The 18,369-nt window shown below is 32.0% G+C and overlaps 3 protein-coding genes across 3 annotated transcripts; 2 read left to right on the top strand and 1 right to left on the bottom strand.

Moving 5' to 3' along the window:
• The first annotated feature begins 3,195 nt into the window (after positions 1-3,195).
• Positions 3,196-4,368, top strand: LOC122610548 (protein ROH1). The gene has a single exon (XM_043783527.1). The coding sequence runs from the start codon at positions 3,196-3,198 to the stop codon at positions 4,366-4,368; it is 1,173 nt and encodes a 390-aa protein (XP_043639462.1).
• A 2,912-nt stretch (positions 4,369-7,280) lies between these two features.
• Positions 7,281-9,034, top strand: LOC122580453. The gene is made up of 2 exons (XM_043752723.1): positions 7,281-7,446; positions 8,332-9,034. Exons 1-2 carry the CDS (start codon positions 7,317-7,319, stop codon positions 8,898-8,900), a joined length of 699 nt encoding a protein of 232 aa, XP_043608658.1. The 5' UTR covers positions 7,281-7,316; the 3' UTR covers positions 8,901-9,034.
• Positions 9,035-9,667: 633 nt separating this feature from the next.
• Positions 9,668-13,232, bottom strand: LOC122579277 (classical arabinogalactan protein 9). The gene is made up of 4 exons (XM_043751410.1): positions 12,975-13,232; positions 12,311-12,423; positions 10,102-10,626; positions 9,668-9,914 (listed from the first exon to the last, which is right to left on the bottom strand). Exons 1-4 carry the CDS (start codon positions 13,126-13,128, stop codon positions 9,849-9,851), a joined length of 858 nt encoding a protein of 285 aa, XP_043607345.1. The 5' UTR covers positions 13,129-13,232; the 3' UTR covers positions 9,668-9,848.
• Positions 13,233-18,369: the final 5,137 nt, after the last annotated feature.

Raw genomic sequence — 18,369 nt, 5'->3', positions numbered from 1 at the left:
ATTATACAAGAGGCATTCTAGCTAGACCAAAATTTGTGAATAATTAATTGCTAAGTTTTTTGTTTTTTTTTTTTTTTTACAAATTTGACTGTAAATAATTTTGTTGTGTCATATAATACTTTATGAAAACTATATCATTATAATATACATTTAAAACTCTATCAACTCATATTTTACATCAAATATTGATGGTCAAAGTTAAAAAAAAATTATAAAAGAAAACCAAAATATCAGATTATAATATTCAAATTGAGACGAAGGGAATACTATTTAGAGATATATAATATGAGGAAAGGTAAATTATGAACCCTTAACAAAAAAGTGCAAGAATCATTCTAAACCATAAGTTTTCTTCTTTTATCCAATTCATTTAAAATGTTTTATCTTACAAAATGTACATTATTAGACGAGAAAAAAAGTATAAGTACTCTTAAAGTTTGATCCTCTTTCATTAGAAATGAGACTCGATATACTTTTGTCGACTATTTTTGTTTTTTCCATATACTTATGTATTTACACATGTGTAAAATATTTGTTTTCACATGTAAATTACTAATGATTATATCTACACAGTAATAACGCTTAGAGACGAAGCTCTTCAATCCATGGCGGAGCCATGGTGGTTAAAGACGCAGCTCGTCACCTTTCTCTTATTATTTACCCCTTTCACCTCTACCCCTTTACAGTTCACCTTTTCCGTACCTATTGACTTCACGCATCTTTAATAATGGTCTTATGTGAAAAAGGGATAGCAGATTCTTTGGTTTACATTATTTGTTATGTTTTATTTGATTATGATTAGATATACTGTGGTGTATCAATGATGAGTTGGTGTAGTGGTTTGGAGTTCCCTTGGTGACCTTTAGGTCTGAGGTTCGAATCTCCATTCCACCAACTTTGAGATATAGGTAGTCCTTTTATGAGGGCTTGACTTGGGTATACTCAGGTTCAAGCCTGAGGGGGTAGGGTTTACCCCTATTAATCGTCGTGCCTTCGAGCGGATTGGTAGGGGGTTTTCCCCCCATTGGTCGGATATTTGAAATAGGCATTTCTACTTCGAGGGGGCTCTCTAGCGCGGACCCGGTTAAGACAACGTATACTAGACATCTCGCTATCGAATCGCGACACGAAGTTTCAAGCGAAATTCACCTTTCAAAAAAAAAAGAGATATACTGTGGCGTATAGTAGGGTATAAATAATGTTGTATTTGTTCACACTTTTAGTTAGTGTGAACAAATTAAAAATTTTGTCACGCTTTTATGTGTGTAAAAATATATATAACTAGAAGTATGTAGAAATTTATCTACACTAAAAAGTGTGTAGAATTAAAAGCTCACTTTTTAATATGAACTTTCATAATTATTTTGTAACACCTCACTTGTTCACGCTACCTTTTTAGTTAGCGTGGACAAATGGGGTGTTACAAAATAATTATCAAAGTTTACACTAAAAAGTGTGAAAATGAAAAAGTGATGTTAATTTGAGAAGAAAACTAGCTAATCAACCCGGGTCTTGTATGTAAAATTCGAAACAAAGAACTAACGATGGGGTTATCTTGCAAAGATGTCATTCACTTAAAGAAAAAGTGATGGCCTACGTTTCATAGGTGAATGTAGTAAGGCTATACATAAACATAAACATGGAGGAATATATGAAAATAGAACACAATATAAATTAACACCTGGTGGTTAGCTAAGCATGTATCATATTCAACCAACCACAACATTTATGTAGTTCACTTGTAATGAAGAACACATTAGTTTATGCAAGACTCGAACATCAAGCCATAAAAATGAAAATCCAAATAGTAGACAAAGAACGTAACTGAACCCAGATTATTAAACAGTGCAAAAAAGCATCAGGCAATAAAGCATGAAAACATGTTGGTTTAGTGAGAAGTATTTAAGACTTATCTAGTTTCTGGAACTTTACTGTATGAGCATTCAGACGTCCCTTTAGACTTGAACCTATGAAGAACACATCTCCATTATCATCTTCAACCAGTTGCTTTACGTCTGAACCGGAGGCAGTGCTTTTTATTGATTCAACAGCGGTGGCATTTTCACGAGACATGACCACCACACCCTATGTTTTTGGAATACCAAGGAACTTGTCACATATATGTACGATGGGTCACAAGTTTAGATATGAGGTTTGATGCACAATATTTGACATGGAGTAAACAGTACCTTGACATTAAAGTCAATAACTGTTGGTAATTCATTATTAACTTGGAGATCAACATTTGTTTGAGTAGCCTAAAACAGTTCAAGAAAAATATAAGAGTTCATATAATTGTAATCAAGCAAATGAAATTTGAATTCACTACAAACATACAACATCATCCTCTCGATGTCGAATCGCGACACGAAGTTTCAAGCGAAATTCACCTTTCAAAAATAAAAAGATATATTGTGGCGTATAGTAGGGTATCACTACAAATAATGTTGCATTTGTTCACACTTTTAGTTAGTGTGAACAAATTAAAAATTTTGTCACGTTTTTATGTGTGTAAAAATATTTATAACTTTTAGTGTGGACTTTCATAATTATTTTGTAACACCTCCCTTTTTAGTTAACGTGGACAAATAGGATGTTACAAAATAATTATTAAAGTTTATACTAAAAAGTTTGAAAATGAAAAAGTGATGTTAATATGAGAAAGAAAAATTATACGTAAAGAAATGAACATTTACCCATCTCGATTTGCTCATCTTATTAGCCTGTTTTCTCATAAACGGAACCCAAACCATCTATTTGAGTATATGGGCTTATTTTGTTGCCTTTCATTTCAGTTTACGCTTCTTTATTTTCAATTTTTGACCAAGTCCTTTTTTCTACGAGTATACGAGTTTAGAGGATTAATTAGTCTTCAACTAAATATACTTATTTCTATTCCTAACACACGGGAAAATACTTGGTCCACCACACCCCCTCTTTAAAAGCCTCCTCCATTTCAAGAGTTTCAAATATTCTTTCTTTCACTTTGCCAAGTCTTTACAACTATCCATCTTACTAAATCTGGCATATCAAAAATTTTCCAAGAATTCTGTCCCAATTCTCAATCATTTCACTTCTATATTTGCTTTGTTTTTATCGATCGCAAACACTTCATTTTTGTCAACTAGTCCCAAGTATTTATTACAAAAATCGTTTTTACAATAAGCTTCTCGTTTATTTCTTCACAGTACAAAAATGCCAATAGATTACCATGGATCATCATCTCCATCTTTCACGCGTTCTCGCCATTCGATTCTTAGTATGAAACGTGATCAAGTTGTTTATTCATTAGACAATCAAACCCAAGACCACGAGCTTGAAGCTTTTCAAAAAAATGTAACTCAAATGTTTCATAATTTATCATTAGTTGAATCTACCGAACTTTTGTCTATTTCTTGGGTATCCAAACTTTTAGATGTTTTCATATTTTGTCAAGAACAATTTAGATTTATTCAATCAAACAACAAGACTTGTTTGAGTAAACAACCAATGGAGAAAGCAATTTCGGATTATTTTGAAAGGAGTGTAAAGGGTTTGGATGTATGTAATGCAATTAGAGATGGAATAGAACAAATGAGGCAATGGCAAAAGCAGTTGGAGATTGGTTTAAGTGTTTTAAAGAATAAAAAAGATATTGGTGAAGCACAATTAAGAAGGGTTAAAAGGGCTTTAACTGATTTAACTATTGAAATAGTTGATATTGAGAAAGATTCAAACATGAATGTAGCTCAAAGACACCGGTCATTTAATCAAAAAGATTTGCAACATCAACAAAGCAAATTTACTAAACAATCAAGATCATTATCTTGTAGTGTTTTGAGATATTGGTCGGCTTCAAAACAACTCCAAGCAATTGGGAACAATATTGTTTTACCGAAAAATAGTGAGATCGTTGCCACTAATGGGCTCATTTTGGCTGTTTATACAATGAGCCATGTGTTATCTTTTGTAATGTGGGCCTTAGTAGCCGCGATACCATGTCAAGGTCGCGGGTTACAAGCCCATTTCAACACTTTCAAGAATTTCACTTGGGGGGTCCCGATTACATCATTGTATGAAAGAATTTTGGAGGAATATAAGAAGAGGGATAGAAGGAATTCATGTGGATTGTTGAAGGAAATTCATAGTATCGAAATGTATGTGTCTTACATGAATGGATTTATTATTGATTCTATGAGATTTCCATTGAGGGTAGAACAGGAAAAAGAAGTGAAGAAAAGAATCGAACACCTGGAAATTGTTTATGAATCTGTGGAGAATGGATTGGGTCCATTGGAGAGACAAGTAAGGGAAGTTTTCCATCGAATCATTCGTTGTAGAATTGAAGGGATCGGTTCTGTTTCAAGAAAACACTCTAGTAACAGATGATTTTGAGACATTTTCGATCAATGTATGTGAATTTCGTGTAAAGGTTTCATATTGTTTTGTTAACTATCGATTGTTTATATCTTAATGTCAAATGAACTAATCATAATTTCGAAACTGTGTATGATCAAAGTTATTAAAAGTTGGTTCTTGGTTGTTATTGATTTTTTTTTTTTTTTTTTTAAATTGTTAAATGTAGCCCTACAGTCATTTTTAACGTGTAAAAAAAAGTTATAACTTTCATATTATAAAGCTCACCATTAAGCTAAATGTAACATGTTAAATGATTAGAAAAAAAAATAATTGAGAACCGGTAAAATGAGGGGGGGAAATGTTACACTTGGTCATACTTTCAAAACCCGGTCATACATTCAAAACCCGGTAAAGCACAAGTAGATTAAATTTAACTAGATCGACATGATGAACTCGAACTCGAACTCAGTATAGAAATGATTTGTATCGAGTAAGTCAATTTTCAATGGTCTAAGATAAATCATAGATATATTAAATTATTAAAGTACACTTTCCCAATCAGCTAGCTTGACAACTTGCGTACTACAATATTTTTTTTCTTGTTGACAAATACATTCTGAATTTCAGAAGTGTTCAAAATGACTAAGATTTGTTCACACTTGACTACCGATCCTTTTGTTTTGACCAGGTTTCCAGTCCATATGCCGCAGGTTTACCACCACCACCACCCATTTTTTTTAGTCCACAACCAAATTATTAAATTAAGCACCTCAAAAACTAAATATAACTATTATCAAGTAGTAGCATTTAGTACTTTTAATAGAGGAAAAGTAAGGATAATTTTGTTTCCCACTCAACTGGGTAAAAGTCTTCTTACATGAAACTAACCAAAAAAACTTTTCACTATGTATTATAATTTAAATTAATATAAAAGAATAAGTAAAACATAGTAGTGGATAGCCATCTAAATTTGTATATACAAAAACTAAAATACTCCAAAAACTTGATAAATATGATTAATTTGGTAAGCTAAAAAGATATATCCAAAAATTTGGTATTTACATATGATAATCACTTATAACTTTTTAATCTGTCATATGTCAATACCAAATTTTTGAATATATCTTTTAAGCTAGGTTATTTGGTTAGGAGGGTTAATCATTTCTTTTTATCCTGACTGTGAGACCGACTGGTCGAACAGAGACGAAAGTCGGCCATAGTGATCCGGGAGTCCCGTGTGGAAGGGCTCTCGCTCAACGGATCAAAGGTACGATTACACCATGTTATTAACCAAGACATTCCAGCTACCAAATAAATATTTGGGTCATCATGGGCTGGACTGGGCTTCTATTGTAAAATCATGAAAAGGTTCGTTAAGAGGTGCTTGTTCAGAATCAAACGACCTTATAAGTGTTTGTTGGCATGACACCTCCTGGTTCTTGCAATAGTAGTCCCTACAAGTGTTTATTTGTGTCAACTCTACGCAGCACCATATGTTAGTATACAGGTTAAAGTATCTGTTTGTTTGTATATATAACTTGTGACCAGCTACTATTGTATAAAAGAAACTTTAGTTGGGCTCATTATATGTAAGTAACCTATTTAAACCGAATGAATCGTGTAAACAAGCTGATGTAGAGGTTTCTCATTGGGCCATGTATCAGATGCCTGGTAGTGCCACGTTGATTTCTTACACGATTCGTTCAGTTTTAACAGGTTACTTACATACAATGAACCCGACTAAAGTTTGTTTCATACAGTAGTAGTTGGTCACAAGTTACATACACACACAAATACTTTTCCCTAATATATTTTATATATACATATATATTGTGATCATGCATGTATAGATCAGCCCATATTAGGGGCCAATCAAATAAGATTACACTTACAATAAAAATACGGTAAGAACAGTTAAAAGCTTCATTTTGATGCATTAAAAGTCTATAAAACTAACTTAGTGTATAACTAATTATCATTATTTAAGTGTTTAACAACACATTGATATGTCAAAATCAAGAAAATCATGTTTTTTGTTTTGTACATCCATCTTGGACGCATATTCATAAAAATGAATGCATAAAACAAAAAACGTGATTTTTTCGATTTTGACGAATCAATGTGTTGTTTTACAGTTAAATAATGATAATTAGTTTTACACTATGTTAATTTTATGAATTTTTAATGCATTAAAATGATATTTATTTTTTTGAGAAAGGGATTCCTCAAGTTAGACTAACACGATTAGTCATGTTAAGTTAATCTTGGCCCTTGAATGAAAATCAAAGGTCAAAATTCAAAGATAATGATTGAATCTTAATCCTTGATTTTCAATCAAAGGTCAAGATATCCCTAACTTGACTCAAGTTATAAAAATAACTTGAAATAACTTGAGGGAATCTTTCTCTTTTGTTTTCAATGTTTTTACCGTGTCCTGGATAAACTAATTAGAGTGTTACCTTTTAGTTCATATTTGGCCCACAAAGGCCCCTCTATTGTACTGATTAGTATTAATTGACGGGTGTACGTTGTTGAAAAAGGTTGTTAACTTGTCCCAAATATAACTTATTATTAAGGTTTCCTAGAAGATATTTTTGCTCGGCCACGAAGAATGTTTTTTTGTTTTCAAAACAAATACCGTCTTCCAAATAAAAGTATTCGACCCTTTAACTATTAATGAAAAGGTAAAAACTAAAAGTAAAATCATGAGAAACCTTTTGAATATATGTAAAACTTGAGTGAATTTGTTTAGTTATTCCACTTAAATAGAGAAAATACATCAAGCATATTTTCCCAAATGTTTATCATTTATATATATGTCCCACGGCACCATATATGTAAGTAATGTATATATTCCTTGCTCTACCATGTCTTCAAGGTTTAGACTACAAATATATACAAACATTTTCAATCCTCGGGAATTTTAGCAAACCCGACCTTTCTTGAAGTGTTAAAACAAAATTGAAGTTCTTGAAAAGATGGCGCTCAGGTTGAATACAAAGCTTATGAAAGTCGCGGATGAATTTGCGGATTTTGAAAATGAACCTCGTCCCATTTTTCGCACTCGAGAAACAGACTCCATGTTCATCCTCACCTTCCAACTCAAAGGTTTGCATGAACATACATTATATGAATTACTTTTGCATTTCCTAGATATAATCTTAAAAGGTAATAAAGCTAGCAACCGCTATATATAGTTCCTAAACGCTAAGATTTTAATTAAAGCCCCAAACTTTTTAATTATGATATATGCAAAACTAATTTTAGGTCAATTAAGCTTTTTGATTGGCTAATATATGATCAAATCAATTGTGTGTTTTATATATATAAAGATAAAATCATTTGATGATGTCTAAGTCAAGCAAACAAACTTTTAGTTCATCTTTACATTATAAAACATTTATTTCCTTCAAATATTTTCAGTTTTTCAACAATGTATACCTACTAAAACATAATGTACAATACATATATATGCATCTCAACTACTCATTTTTCACTCTCCTTAAACTTTAACCACTTATTTTTTTCTCTCATCCATAAATCATTTTATTCCTCTAATTCATTCAACATCTTTTATCTCAAAAACCGTACATCGATAAGTTATAAAAATTATATGGTTGTTCTTAAAATTTCATGCTTTTTCATTAGAGATGTCATTCGATATATACTTTCGACGAATTTTTAAATCTGAGGGTGGAACCCCTACTGTTAAAGCATTTGATTATCACACTCTATGACATATCACCTCTAATGACTTATCACACTCTATGACCTATCACCCCCATCATCTTACCGCCGCAACGCGTGGATACTTTCTCTCGTATGGAATAATTAAAACACTACTCTCACAAAATTAAATATTATCTTAAAACTATTTCTAGTTCGAAGTTATAACTTCAAACATGTTTTTGTTTTTTTTATAACACTTGCAATATCATCTAAAGACGGTGTATGGGGTATATGTGTATATTGGTGTATGGTGTATTTCTACAGGGTTTAGACCTGCTAAGGTTGAAAGAAGCGACGATTGGACTAAAATCAAAGTAAGAGTAGAAAAGGTGGTTCAAGGCAGATTAAGCGGCTATCATAATATCGAGACTTGGGTAGTTGAGAAATCGTTCAAAGTCCCACCAGGGGTCCTTACGGATCAAGTTAGAGCTAGGTTCAATGAAGATGACTCGGAGCTCATAATCCGAATGCCAAAAGCTACAAAAGGCCTTAGGGGGTTTGGAATTGAGGAGTTAAAAGAAAACCAAACGCCAGAACCTGATAAACCATTACACATTTATACCAGTGGAGAGTTGTCTGATGAACAAGAAAATCAAGAAACTGAAGCAAATCAAGATAAAGAAAACTCGAAACGAGAACAAATTGAGACCAATGATAATGATAGCAAAAATGATGAAAGCCCGGAACCGAAATCGGCTCCAAGGAGGTTCAAAATATGTACTCCTCTCGTATTTGGATCGGCATTCTTTATGTCTCTCATTGTGTTAGTTTTCCACTTGGTCCAACAGTCTGAAAAGCCAATTAAACAACGAAAGAAAGAAGATGAAGATTAGTTAAGTTGGTGGTTAATTGTTGTTGATCCTAAGAATAATGGAGTATATATTTCTTTTCATGCGTTTAAATGGTTGGAACTTGGAACAAATAATACATGATATAATGTACATAACAATAAAATGTAAGCTTAAAAGGTTACAAGTCTATTTGAAACTTCTATGACTATTATTCAAGAGTTCGACCTAGCTTTTTATGTAACAAGTATTATATGTGGTGGGCAAAGAGGCTGTGACTGAATCATTTTACATTTCCACTTGAGGTTGGTCCAGCCTGCCCCCCCTTTGAAAGGAAGGTGTTGTGACTGTTGGAACTATGACAGGAAAGAAATTCTAACAATCGACGAACCAATTATGAACCGTTTTTAAATGAACATGAACAAAAGATCATTCATGTATTTAGTTGAATGAATAAACATAAACATATATCACTGACCATTCGTTCGTTATGTTCGTGTATGTTCAATAAGATCTTGTCGGTCTGGTTACAAATGCTTTGGAAAACAAAAACCCACAGCTCAGTTTTGTGGTGATTCCTTCCAAAGCTGGATGGTATTCACAAGATCCATCATAACGAGATGGATTTAGTGCGATTTAAAACTTTACCAAACCCAGCTAGTGTCAACCAAACCAATTATGCACACATGACAACCACGGCATTAGTATTGTTTCATTTACTGCTTACATCAAAACATGGTCATCCATCAAATTTTTCTTGAAGATTACAATACTTGTTTCCATTGTGATACCACAAAAAGTTGTACTCTACCTTTCAATAACAACGTTAATATTAACAAAGATGTAACCAAAGATGCCAATTATTCAAAAGCAAAAGTCTCAAAAAGGATGCATTGAAAGATTGATACAATAATCATCAAAGCCCACTACTCTTTCAATTCAAAATTTCTCATATGCCTCTCTTTACATACTAATATTAGTTGCCACCCATTCTCATAGCAAAACCACTAACAAAACCACATAATATAAAGCTTTAGCAACACCTACAAACCCCACATCCTGCAAAAAAGAAAACACCAAAATTCCAATCATCATCATCACATTATTCCCCACTTCCCATCATTTTAACATCTCATTTAACTTTAAATGATTGTTGAACCAAAAAAACATATGTAATGATTAGTTATACTAATAGTAACAATTGTAAACAATGTATAAACAAAGCATATAGGTAAGGCTATAATACCTGTAATTTATGGTCACTAGAAGTGGGTGCAGGGCGGATGGTGGCTGAATCGACTTCACCAGTTGGCAATGGCACCGCCGGATTGCTGTTTATAAATGGTAAAGTGCTGCCTTTTCTAGGTATTGGACCATTTGATGGGAAAATGGCATTCATAGGAGATGGGCTAGGGGAAGTTAGTTCTTGAGGACGGTTAGGCCACGGGTAAGATGGAGACGATGATATTATGCCTCCAAAACCGCCACTTGAGCTACTAGATGGTGGGATTGAGGATATGATGTCTCCAACACCACCAGGAGTAGTACTAGGTTGTGGTGATGCAAATATTGTGGTCCCCTTGCCGCCACCTGAGATAGTAGGTGATGGTGACGATGCTGCCATTGGTGGTTGAGGTTGTGGTGGTGAAGTGGAAGTTTCTGGTGTGAGTGAGGAGGAAACTTGTATCGCGAGTTTCTGGCCGTCGTCACATGCTTTTGTAGAGGTGTTTCTGAAGGCAAAATAGAAGGATCCGAGCCGCGATGGGTGCCACTTCATTGCCACAAGAAGATAGACCAAAATTTTAGAATATGGAAATCAAATTTGTACAATTAGATACATTACACACTTCATTTTGATATTCCTTATGAATTTATTGGAATATAAAAATTATCACTATGAGGTTAAGTACATATTCAGGTAAAAAATATACTATAAGTTTAGTACTATGCATAATATTGTTTTAGAACTAAGTATATTGTTCCTTTAATACTTTGCAACTTTACAATGTCTTAAACTTACTTTCAAAAATCTATTTCACCAAACATTATACAAAATTATCACATATTCATAGACTTGTAAGATATCCACAAATATATATCTTATAAATAAGTATCACTATATTTACACTTGCATATACATCATAAATCCAATCCAATCCAATAAATGCATTTCATTCTTTAGTCCTGAGTGAAATTCTATTCAAACCTACAAAGCATAACTATCTTTTTGTTAAATTAATTATTTAATTGTTAAAAAGAAAAGCCTAAATCAAAACTACAAGCCTTTCAAATTGAGTTCATGACTTCATTGCATGATAAAGAAAATGGCCCGGGCCTAAAATACAACACATGGTAAGCATGCAATTAAATTATATTGTCACATACCCATGATATGAGCCAAAATTAGTTTGTTTTCATTTGACAAGTGTATTGATTTCACAAAAAGGGTTATGTATAGACACTACAAAAATACATATCGTTACCCTATGTTATTATCACGCTTTTTTAATCAAAACACACAAATTTTGTTTTCATTTACCTATACCAAATATGGTGTATAATTTTCCACAAATTTTTTAAAAAATCAAATATTATATGTAGATAACATTCAGGAATTATTTGACACTACAACTTCAGCACAAAACAAGTGTACACATTGTTATAGTTAAGCGGTGTTTGACAGGGGTGAGTATGGTTCTGTATGGGTCGGTTTTTGACTAAACCTGAAAACCAAATTGTTATAATTCGGTTTTTAAAATCAAAAACTATTGGGTTTCGGTTTTTTTGGTATGGTTTTTCGGTTTTTAGTCGGTTTTTTACCACTTGTGGGTTTGAGCCAACTTGTAATCGGTTTTTTTCAATAGGAAAATTCCCAAACACCCTCTTAAAAATTTTGTTTTATAAACTGGATAGATGACCTTTTTTCATAAAAGTGAAATGAACAACTAATAAAGCAAAGCTATACAATGATTTAAAACATTCATTGTTCTCTTATCAAAAGAATAAAAGACCCACTTTTGGTTACCCATTACATCTCTAAACCAAGGCAAACAATGTGAAAGAATGGGCCATTTGTTATAAAATTTTACAGTTATATATTGATTAAAATGCTGTTCAAAAATAAAATAAAATAAAAATAAAAAATCCTTGATTAACTTAAACGTTACAGTTATGCATTAAAGTCCTAAATGAGTGTTTGGCTTAGCTAATTTTCAAGCTTGTTTGAGTTTAAAGCCCTGTTTTTTTGTTTTTTGTTTTTTTTTTAACTTATGAGCTTAAGCTCATAAGTTTTTTGTTTTTTTAAAAAAAAAAAAAAAAAGCCAAAAAGAAGGCTTATTAAAGATAAGCCAAATGCAGATAAGCATAAATAAGTTACGCCAAACACACAATAAATAAAAAGGAAAAAAAGAATAGCAAGTGCAAAAGTGAGAGAGGGAGAGAAAAAGAGAGGGTACAGTGAAGGTGGGAGATTGAGGAGTGAGAAGAGTGGATTCAGTGAAATTGCACAAGTTGAATGCTCTTCTGTTCTTGAATATGTATAGATTGTAGTTGTATTTGTGCCTGAAAACTTTGTACCATAACAACAAAAACAATTTTCTGTTAGCTTGAACATAACATTATTGGATATAACCAAAATCCCAAAATTTAAGAATAATAAAATGCCATATCGAACTATGACTAATAACACACAAAAATGTGAATTTGAGGTATCCTATAACAAAAAAAAATGTATAAAAAATAGAATATATTAGAAGAACAAGAAAAAGATGAGAAGAAAAAAGACTGATAAGTGCTAGAAATTAAGTGGAATTCAACAAAAAGAAATAAAAATTAGTGAAAATGGACAAATACTAAAAGAAAGTGAACAAAAATGAGGGAAATAATTTATAACACAAAAAAAGAAGTTAAAATATGCAAATGTCACGCACACAAATTAAATGAAAATGTACATAAAACACTTGATATCTTTATTTTGATTATTTACAATCAAAACAAAAATAAAAAGTGAAACACTGGACTTTGCCCACAAAGAAAAAAACCAAATGTCAACAAAGTAACTTAAAATAAATTGAGAGGAAAAATGAAAATAGGGTCTTGGAGAAAGGAAATGTAACTTACTAATGGAGTCACCAACTTGAACAGTGGGGTTGTTCCATTCAGAAACACCATCAACAACAAGTGTTGCAGAATCACCAAATTGTTGCAAACACAAAGTCATGAAAATAAACATCACCATCTTCACACACATATTGATATTGTACTTCATCTCCATTTTAGACAAACCCCTTCTTCTTTCTTTATAAAATATAATTGTTTTTCACTCACTCAGAAGTTTGCTAAAAACAGAGATTTTAGAGAGGTTTTAGTAAAGTAGTGTTAAGTGGTATCAAGAAAAAGAAAAAGCTTTAAGGTTTGGTATATAAAGGACAGAAGAAGGGCAATTTGGTCATTTTAGTTCCATGGTAAAAATTTATAAATTTTAGGTAATATGCATGTTTTACTATAGATTATGTACAAGTCATTAATATACGGAGTAACAATCTGGATTTGTGAACATTTTAGCAAAAACTTAAGGGAAAATGGAATATAAAGCTGTCTGGTATCTAAGCTTAGGTGTAGAACCCCTCACATACTAATATTTTATTATTTCTTGTTTAATGAATAAATGCATGGGCCCCTATGATTTTTATGGATTAAAAAAACAATATGTGAGTGTTACATACCTAAACTTAGATACCCGACAGACTTATATTATCACCCAAAACTAAAAATGTATAAGTTTTGATGCGTAGTGCACATGTTACTAAAGAAGTGATAGTCTGGTTTCGGAAAAAGAGGGCTGACCGAAAGAAAGAATAACAGTAGATAACAAGACTTGCTGCATATTGTACATATTGATGAAGCATTCACTTTGAAAAATGGGCTATAGCTAGTCTAAGCCTAGAGACATGAAGCTAGAGAGACCGGTCAATTTTGCTTTTTTTCATAGTGTACTATTGGTTTGAAGTTTTAGTTTCATTTATTTTATATTTTTGGGAAAAGTACATTTTTCGTCCTTGTGGTTTTTGAAAAAACGACGTTTCATCCCTGCCGTTAAAAACGTGCTTTTTTCATCCCTGTGGTTTATATTCCGTTAAAACAGTTCGGCCCTGCCGTTATGTCCCCCCACGTGCAAGTCACGTGAGGGCATTTTTGTCCGTTTAGACCAAATGTCTAGGCCTTTTTTGTCTTTTTGCTATCTTATCCTTTTCATATTCCTTTCCTTCTTCATTTTCATCCTTGTGGTTTAAGTAATAAAAAAAAAGGCGATCAAAATTACACACACACCACCAAACATTTCCCTCCAAACCTTTCCCTCCAGTATATCGCCATGGCTGAAGACGATATTGATAAGCATATTCGATGGAGAATCAGAAAACAAGTAGTCGAGCCTAAAGAGATTTATTTAGGTTCGTATATATTAATGAAAAAATGATTTAGGGTTTTTTTTAATTTGGGTTTATGTGTTTTATTTACTTCTTTTTTTCATACAGGAAGGAAAATAGAGGATGTTTTCACCATTCATCTTCATCATGATGGAAAATGGAGGATGCCCAACTAAGCTGCTCCCTCCTTATCATAAGACTCAGATTGGTAGGCCAAAGAAAGTCAAACAAAATAGAGCAATGGAGATTGAAGCTGCAAAAATGGTTAAGAATGGAAAGGTTAGCAGGGCTGGAAAAACTGTTACTTGTGGAAAGTGTGGGAATAGGGGTCATAATTCAGTAACTTGCAAGGGTCAAGGAGGAAGTCAAGCAGGTTCAAGTCAAGGTGTGAAGAGAAAGAAAGCTGGTGGTCAAGATGGAAGTGAAACTGGTACAAGTCAAGGTATGAAGAGAAAGAAGGCTGCAAGTAAAGCTGCAAGTCAACCATTAAAGAAAAAGAAAGTTACAAAACAAAATGGAAGCCAAGCTGCAAGTGAATCTGGTACTCAAGGTGCAAGTGCAAGTCATCCACTGGGATGTGAATGAATTTAGATTGGTTAAACTGTTATCAAGTTGTTTATGTTTAATCTTTTGCTAAACTGTTTCATTTTGCTAAACTCTATGTTTGATCAAGATGTTTAATTTGGATTTGTATTGTAAGACCATTTTTACCAATTCTGCACTTCTGCTATATAATTACCATGTTTTAGTTGCAATTCTGCTATATATTACTAATTCTGCACTTTTGATTGTCAATTACCTATTATGCACTTTTCATTATGCATTTTTGCACTTTTCATTCTGCACTTTTGCTAAACTGTTTCATTTTGCTAAACTTTTCATTCTGCACTTTTGGAAAAACTCTATGTTTGATCAGAATTGAAATGACATTATTGATTAATATTTATGATAATGAAAACAGTTTAGCAAAAACCCTAATTTGGATTTGTATTTGGATTGTAAGACCATTTTTACCAATTCTGCTATATATATATATATATATATTGTGTTGCCAATTATGCTATATTCTGCACTTTTGATTGTCAATTACCAAGTCGGCACTTTTCATTCTCAATTACCAATTCTGTATTTTAATTGTGTTGCCAATTCTGCTATATATATATATATATATATATATCATCACTTCTGTTATATATATGATATTAAACCAAATGTAAAGCTATACATATATGTATATAACAGTCATATATACATGTGATTAAACCAACACTAAATTTTCTACAAAAAATTATATATTAAAAATTTGCAAATGATATTAGCATTATAGTAGAAGTACATGATATTTCACTAACAAACTTGAAGCACAAAATTACATTATTCAACCCAACTAAGACCTACATATCCACACAATTATGGAAAAAAAAAAACCCAGCTAAGAATCAACCACTTCTTCAATCTACCAATTTAAGCATTCTTTTCCTTCAATGATATTTTCAAATTGTTCTTAGCTCTTAACAATCCAGGAATAATTTCGATGGATCTTTTACACATTGGGGGATCAACCCATCCAAGAAAACCACAATTCTTTGATTCCTGGTAACAAAGAAACCAACTTTGACTTTCCAATTAAAAGAAAGAAACTAAAATTAATTAGAATTAGGGTTGAGAAATCCTTACATTTCGTGAACAACAGTAAAAACGACGACCTGGATTCAATGGAGTCCATGATGTTTTCACCACCGAATGCTTCCCACACAAACAATAAGCAACCATTGATTTGATTGAGGTTCAATTGATTGGATTGAATTTGGGGGAGAAATTAATTTGGGAAATGGGTGGGTCAAAATAAAGGGTTGGGTCTTATATTAATAGGCAGGCACGTTTTTTTTTGTTAATATTTGGTCTAAACGGACAAAAATGCCCTCACGTGACTTGCACGTGGGGGGACATAACGGCAGGGACGAACTGTTTTAACAGAATATAAACCACAAGGATGAAAAAAGCACGTTTTTAACGGCAGGGATGAAACGTCGTTTTTCCAAAAACCACAGGGACGAAAAATAATTTATAGACGGCTACACCAAATATTACTAATCCATCGATTAAACTTTGCTCTCTACTTCAAATAGAAAAGCCTCTATCAATTTGTCAAATACGGGTTTCCTTATTTTGAGAAATCATTTTTTCTTTAAATCTATGAGAACTCTTAAATTATATATTTGTTCACATGTTTTTTTGTTCATTCACATATGAAATGATATAAAAATGTATATTGTAGAAGAAATTTTTTGAGGAAACCTTCAAAGTAGCCTTTTGTGAACTTATGAATAAATTTGTTCACGTTTTCTGTTTACATATGACAAATGGCTATATATAAGGTTTTGAAAAAAAATTTCTTCTGCAACATATATTTTTATAACGTTTCGCATGTAAATGAACAAAAAAAACATGTAATATAAAAGTTAGGAGTTCTCACGATTCTTATAAAAGAAAAAAAAAGTTCTCAAAATAAGGGTCCCCTATCAAATACAATCTATATGTTTTAGGTAAAATAAAATAAGTATTAAAGTAAAATAAATAAAATGATTAAATACAAAAAAAAAGGTAACCCATTTCTCTAAAATTCTTAAAAAAGATAATGTATTTATGTTTTGATTATTAAAGGGACTTTGTTTTCAAATTATATGCAATAAAGGTAATATCGTTAGTTTTTAACGTTAGACATTCGTTAAGTGTCAACGTGACATTTCACATCAATAAAAAAAAAGGCCACGACATCAAAAAAAATGGTCGATATAAGCAGTTTACACAACAACATCGTCATTTCCAACAATCAGATATCATTTAACAGTGAAAAAAATATAAATCGGTAATGGGTATAAAAATAGTGGAAGAAAAATTGGTGATCGCTGATGGGTATGAAATGGGGTTTGCATTTCTATGTCTATAAAAATGGGATGTGCATTACGAAGATAAATACCACGTAAACTTTTTTAATGATGTGGCATGCCACGTTGACACTTAACGAATATATAATGTTAAAAACTAATGATGTTACCTTTACTGCTTACAAATTGAAAACATAATCCATTTAATAATCAAAACATAAATACGTTAGAATTTTAGAAAAATGGGTTATCTTTTTATGCATTTACCCCTAAATGAAACAATAGGTTTTTTTCACTGAAAATCATTGTGCATCGTAAAATCATCGTGCATCAATATATATACTTATATTTCGTGAATCTTCGTGCATCAATTTTACCATAATCTAAGAATTAAAATCTTGTCTTATTTATTTTACTTTAATATTTGTTTTACAAAACTAACCCCACAATCTATATATTACTCCATAGTAGATAATTTTAAATAAGACTATCAATCCAGTCGGCCCTAGATAGTAAATACTTCTATTTAGTAAATAAGCAAGTCTTAATTAATAGTCGTAGAGCCAATGATGATTATCTCAACTGGTAAGAGACACTCTCAGGTTTTACCAAGGTTTTGAGTTCGATTTTTAGGGATGACAAGTCTTGGGGGTTTTCCTCCGAATACTTGTTACGGCCTATAGTCAACATCTTGTTATCTAGTGTACGTGCAAGACTTCACCATTATACGGTAAAGTTTTCCTGATGTCATGTACTGACTGAATGTTCGAAAAAAATATTAATAGTCGTAAAATACTATACAAACGTTCGTGTGATACTTCGGTGTGCTAAAAGTGGATATTAATGTAAAATTAATTGATGTAAAAATGAGTGATATATGTATTTTAAAGATAGAGGAATACACGCTGTAAATAATTTCAATTTATTAAAGATATTATATAGAATATGTTTAAATTAATAAATAAAATAAATAAGTATTTTGATTATTAACTATTTAGTTAAAAAATCTAGGGAAAAAATTGTTTATTAATGTAGTAGAGAATAATAGAGATAAACTTAAACCATACTTGCTAAGAAAAACACAAGAAACCTTAAAAACCCCGTGACAACTAACAACCACACCATCGAGACTTAAAACAAATACCAGACCTCAGACTATACCACATCGATCCACAACACAATACGTAATTATCACAAGAA

Source organism: Erigeron canadensis, chromosome 8 (assembly GCF_010389155.1).
Source record: "Erigeron canadensis isolate Cc75 chromosome 8, C_canadensis_v1, whole genome shotgun sequence".
Classification (NCBI taxonomy): Eukaryota; Viridiplantae; Streptophyta; class Magnoliopsida; order Asterales; family Asteraceae; genus Erigeron; species Erigeron canadensis.
Note: the sequence above shows the minus strand (reverse complement) of the source record. Positions and strands in the feature narration are given on the sequence as shown.